This window comes from Mauremys mutica, chromosome 1 (genome assembly GCF_020497125.1).
Source record: "Mauremys mutica isolate MM-2020 ecotype Southern chromosome 1, ASM2049712v1, whole genome shotgun sequence".
Classification (NCBI taxonomy): Eukaryota; Metazoa; Chordata; order Testudines; family Geoemydidae; genus Mauremys; species Mauremys mutica.
In genome coordinates, this window is record NC_059072.1 from 368,540,724 (window position 1) to 368,546,898 (window position 6,175).

Sequence of the window (6,175 nt, forward strand, 5' to 3'; positions counted from 1 at the left end):
TGATTAAGAAAAAGCAGAAAGCCTACAAGGAGTGGAAAATGGGAAGGATTAGCAAGGAAAGCTACCTTATTGAGGTCAGAACATGTAGGGATGAAGTGAGAAAGGCCAAAAGTCATGTAGAGTTGGACCTTGCAAAGGGAATTAAAACCAATAGTAAAAGGTTCTATAGCCTTATAAATAAGAAGAAAAGAAAGAAAGAAAGAAAGAAAGAAAGAAGACGTGGGACCGCTAAACACTGAGGATAGAGTGGAGGTTAAAGACAATCTAGGCATGGCCCAATATCTAAATAAATACTTTGCCTCAGTCTTTAATAAGGCTAATGAGGAGCTTAGGGATAATGGAAGGATGACAATTGGGAATGAGGATATGAAGATAGATTTTACCACATCCGAGGTAGAAGCCAAACTCGAACAGCTTAATGGGACTAAATCGGAGGGCCCAGATAATCTTCATCCAAGAATATTAAAGGAACTGGCACATGAAATTGCAAGCCCATTAGCAAGAATTTTTAATGTATCGGTAAACTCACGGGTTGTACCATACGACTGGAGAATTGCTAACATAGTTCCTACTTTTAAGAAAAGAAAAAAAAGTGATCCGAGTAACTATAGGCCTGTTAGTTTGACATCTGTTGTATGTAAGGTCTTGGAAATAATTTTGAAGAAGAGGGTAGTTAAGGACATTGAGGTCAATGGTAATTGGGACAAAATACAACATGGTTTTACAAAAGGTAGATCGTGCCAAACCAACCTGATCTCCTTCTTTGAGAAAGTAACTGATTTTTTAGACAAAGGAAATGCAGTGGATCTAATTTACCTCGATTTCAGTAAGGCATTTGACATGGTTCCACATGGGGAATTATTAGTTAAATTGGAAAAGATGGGGATAAATATGAAAATTGAAAAGTGGATAAGGAACTGGTTAAAGGGGAGACTACAACGGGTCATACTGAAAGGTGAACTCTCAGGCTGGAAGGAGGTTACTAGTGGAGTTCCTCAGGGATCAGTTTTGGGACCAATTTTATTTAACCTTTTTATTACTGACCTTGGCTCAAAAAGCGGGAATGTGCTAATAAAGTTTGCGGATGACACAAAGCTGGGAGGTATTGCTAACACAGAGAAGGACCGGGATATCATACAGGAAGATCTGGATGACCTTTTAAACTGGAGTAATAGTAATAGAATGAAATTTAATAGTGAAAAGTGCAAGGTCATGCATTTAGGGATTAATAACAAGAATTTTAGTTATAAATTGGGGACGCATCAGTTGGAAGTAACAGAGGAGGAGAAGGACCTCGGTGTATTGGTTGATCACAGGATGACTATGAGCCGCCAATGTGATATGGCCATTAATAAAGCGAATGCGGTTTTAGGATGCATCAGGCTAGGTATTTCCAACAAAGATAAGGAGGTGTTAGTACCATTATAGAAGGCACTGGTGAGACCTCATCTGGAATAGTGTGTGCAGTTCTGATCTCCCATGTTTAAGAAGGATGAATTCTATCTGGAACAGGTTCAGAGACGGGCTACTAGCATGATCCAAGGAATGGAAAACATGTCTTATGAAAGCAGACTCAAAGAGCTTGGCTTGTTTAGCCTAACCAAAAGAAGGTTGAGGGGAGATATGATTGCTCTTTATAAATATATCAAAGGGATTAATATTAGGGAGGGAGAGGAATTATTTAAGCTTAGTAACAATGTGGATACAAGAACAAATGGATATAAACTGGACACTAGGAAGTTTCGACTTGAAATTAGACGAAGGTTTCTAACCATTAGAGGAGTGAAGTTCTGGAACAGCCTTCCATGGGGAGTAGTGGGTGCAAAAGACATATCTGGCTTTAAGACTAAGCTTGATAAATTTATGGAGGGGATGGTATGATGCGATAACCTAATTTTGGCAATTAATTTGGCAATTGATCTTTGATTATCAGCAGATAAGTACGCCCAGTGGTCTGTGATGGGATGTTAGACGGGTTGGGATCTGAGTTACTACAGAGAATTTTTTCCTTCGTTCTGGCTGGTGAGTCTTGCCCACATGCTCAGGGTTTAACTGATTGCCATATTTGGGTCGGGAAGGAATTTTCCTCCAGGGCAGATTGGCAGAGGCCCTGGAGGTTTTTCGCCTTCCTCTGGAGCATGGGGCATGGGTCACTTGCTGGAGGATTCGCTGCAGCTTGAAGTCTTCAGACCGCAATTTTGGAACTTCAATAACTCAGACATAGGCTAGGGGTTTGTTATAGAAGTGGATGGGTGAGATTCTGTGGCCTGCGTTGTGCAGGAGGTCAGACTAGATGATCATAATGGTCCCTTCTGACCTTAAAGTCTATTAGTCTATGAGTCTATGAGCATCTTTCCCTCCCCACGGAGCCAAACGCTGCCCCGCGGGAGCCCGCAGCCCCGGCCCCCTGAGCGCTGTACGCAGCGGCAGGGCTCATGGGGCCGGCGGCTTGCTGCACTCGGCCCTGGGCTCCAGCCCTGGATCAAGGATCCTGCAGCTTGCCGCGTTGGCAGGATTTTTAATGGCACATTGGGGTTCCAGCAGGCTCCAGTGTGACATTAAAAATTGGCACGGGTGCCATAGGTGACCGACCCCTGGTCTACATTTTTTTTATCTGAATATTTTCCCCTACTAATTGGAATGCCTCAGAAAATCTCAGTCTATTGCATCTACGCAGTTCTCTTGATCCACCAAATGTGTATCATCATTAAAGGAAGAAATAAGGTTTATTTTACAATTTTTTCATTCCCATTTTTGTCTCTCAAGTCTTTCCTCCCAGTCAGTTTTGCTGATAATTTACCTCAGCTTTGGCGAATTTGTTGAAGCACTAAGTGTCTATAGATGTTACTGGTGGGAACTGTTCTCTCTCGATTTGAATGTGATCAGTTCCATTCTTTATTTTTCTCTCCTCTCTCAAATGCCCCCTTCTTTGTCTCTTCTCTAAACTAAATAGTCCCAGACTTTTCATTCTGTCCACATATGGCAGCCTCCTCCATTTTCACAGCCTGTCTCAGAAATCCCATTTTTATCTGCTACATCCTTTATGGAGACTGGGTGACAAAAACTGTGTGCGTTTCCAGAGCAGGTTATTCCCCATCCCTTTCATTAGGTAGCTGAACATTGTTTTAGCCACCAATGTGTTATGTCCTAGGGGCAGCCGGTGTAGGAAGCAATCACTTGAGGCCAGAGAGCAGACAGCTAACCAAAACCTCCATTTTATTTACAGAAACAGAGAGCTCACTCAGCCGGTTGAAACCGGCTGAGCTATCCCTTAATAGTCTAAATATTTCTACCACCTTAGGTTAAAGCCTGGTATGCTGCCACCACCAAGTGATTTAACAAGAAACAGAGAGAGGACCCCAAAATATCCCCCGAAGCTCTTACCCCCCCTTTCATGGGGAGGATTAAAAACAATATCCTAACCAATTGGTTACAAAGTGATCAAAGACCCAACCTCTGGGTCTTTCAACAATGGAAAAATCAGTCTCGTTCTTAAAAGAAGGATTTGATTAAAAAGAAAATGTAAAAATCATCTCTGTAAAATCAGGATGGAAAATAACTTTAAAGGGTAATCAGAGTCAAAGAGGCAAGAGGAACCCCCTCTAGCCTTAGTTTCAAAGTGAAAAAATAAAAACAGGGATAAATCTCCCTCTAGGAAAGGGAACATTCACAAGTTGAGAAAACAAAGATAAACTAACGCACCTTGCCTGGCTGTTACTTACAAGTTTGAAATATGAGAGAATTGCTCAGAAAGATTTGGAGAACATGGACTGATGTCTGGTCCCTTTTAGTCCCAAGAGTGAACACCACCAAAACAAAGAGCACAAACTAAGCCTGCCCCACACACAGAAGATATGAAAGTATCTTGTCCCGTTATTGGTCCTTTGGGTCAGGCGTCAGCCAGGCTACCTGAGCTTCTTAGCCCTTAACAAGTAAAAGGATTTTGGTGTCTCTGGCCAGGAGGGATTTTATAGTTTTGTACACAGGAGGGCTGTTCCCTTCCCTTTATAGTTATATGAGAAGGAGATTCCACCACCTCCCTAGGTAACCCATTCCAGCGCTTCACAACCCTCCTAGTGAAAAAGGTTTTCCTAATATCCAACCTAAACCTCCCCTACTGCAACTTGAGACCATTGCTCCTTGTTCTGTCATCTGGTACCACTGAGAACAGTCTAGATCCATCCTTTTTTGGACCCCCCTTCAGGTAGTTGAAGGATGCTATCAAATCCATCCTTACTCTTCTCTCCAGCAGACTGAACAATCCCAGTTCCCTCAGCCTCTCCTCATAAGTCATGTGCTCTAGTCCCCATCTGCTTCACCCATGACAACACCTCCAGTAGTGCATGTAGTGTCTCATATTCACATTATCTCCCCATCCAGGTATTTGTACTGCGACCATCACCCTTGACCCTGTGCACATACAGGAAGTCAGGAGAACATACAGTGCATGCAGGAAACACCATTCTACCTTAGAGTTGGAGACCTTCTCCCCTACTCCATGTCAAATTCCAACACAACCGACTTCACCAACCCCTCCACCTTCATCCTGCAGGGTATTCCTGGCCTGGAGGCAGCCCATGTATGGATCTCCATCCCCTTCTGTGCCATGTTCATCATAGCCATCTTGGGGAACTTTGCCATCCTGTTAATTGTGAAAATGGAGCCGAGCCTCCATGGGCCCATGTACTATTTCCTCTGCATGCTGGCCATCGCTGACCTGGTCCTGTCTACATCCATCCTGCCCAAAATGCTGGCAATCTTCTGGTTCAATTCCAGGGAGACCGATTTCAGTGCCTGCCTCACCCAGATGTACTTCGTTTACTGCTTCTCATTGATGGAGTCCGGGATCATTGTGGCCATGGGTTTCGATCGCTATGTGGCTATCTGCCATCCCCTGAGACATTCCACCATCCTGACAATCCCCGTGGTGGCCAAGATGGGGCTGGCCGTGGTGCTGCGCAGTGGCATGCTCGTACTGCCCTATCCCTTCCTGGTAAGACAGTGGCGATACTGCAGAACCAACATCATCCCCGAGCCATTCTGCGCACACATATCCGTGGTGAAGCTTGCCTGCGGCGACACCCACATCAGCAGTTACTATGGTCTCTTTGTGCTATTGTGTGTAATCGGTCTGGATGGGATTTTTATTGCCATGTCCTATACCCAGATCCTCAGGGCCATCTTCAGCCTCCCCACAAAGGAAGCCCGGCTCAAGACTTTTGGAACCTGCGTCTCCCACCTCTGTGTTATCTTAATCTTTTATATCCCGGGTCTCTTCTCCTCCCTCACATACCGTTTTGGACAGAATGTGCCCCTGCATGTCCATGTTCTTATTGGCAATATGAACCTACTGGTGCCCCCCATGCTACACCCCATCATCTATGGGGTGAAGACCAAGGAGATCCGGGACAGGCTGCTGCGGTTCATTACTCGTAAGGGATGATTTAGTTGGGGATTGGTCCTGCTTTTAGCAGGGGGTTGGACTAGATACCTCCTGATCTCCCTTCCAACCCTGAGATTCTATTATTCTATGATTCTAACTAAAGTTTTGTCCTGGTGCTCTGGTTCTGAGACTGAGCTCTGTGAAGCACTGGCTGGTGACATGGTGCTTGGCCCTTTTCCTTCAATCACTTACTGGTCAGTGAAAAAGACATTAAATCCTTTCCTGACCTTACTGTGCTGTGTCAGAGTGACAAGCTGGGCAATCGGTCTGTGTATACCTCATTAATTCTTAGCAGTTAGAAAGGTGGCAACAATTGGATCCTGAGACCCTGCCCTCTGCCGTATCTATTCCCCAAGGCCCTACTCCTACCCCACCTGCCCTAGGTCCTGGCTTCTCTACATCCCCTTCCTCCCTGCCTCCCTCCCTCAATCTTTCCCACCTCTGCCCCTGCCTCACCTGGGCTCCCTCTACTCTGGGGCTGGGCTGGGAGCTGCTGAAGCCTGAATAAGGGGCCTGCCTGTTGGTATTATGTGGCCCCAGCTGAGCAGGGGCAGGCGTGGGTTAATGACTCCAAACCTCCCCCCTGCCCGGCAGGAACCAGACAGAGCCAGATCCCCTTTTTGGCTGGACTTTCTAGTTCAAAACCAGGTACCTGAGAACCCTGCATGACATCCAGAGAAAGAAGCCAAAAAACAGAGCATCTGGATAAAACCCTAGATGGGGGGAAACCCT

At 45.3% G+C, this 6,175-nt stretch overlaps 1 protein-coding gene across 1 annotated transcript; it reads left to right on the top strand.

Moving 5' to 3' along the window:
* Positions 1 to 4,498: 4,498 nt before the first annotated feature.
* Positions 4,499 to 5,443, top strand: LOC123376196 (olfactory receptor 52K2-like). Its single transcript, XM_045028027.1, has one exon. It carries the CDS (start codon positions 4,499 to 4,501, stop codon positions 5,441 to 5,443), a length of 945 nt encoding a protein of 314 aa, XP_044883962.1.
* The last annotated feature ends 732 nt before the right edge of the window (positions 5,444 to 6,175 follow it).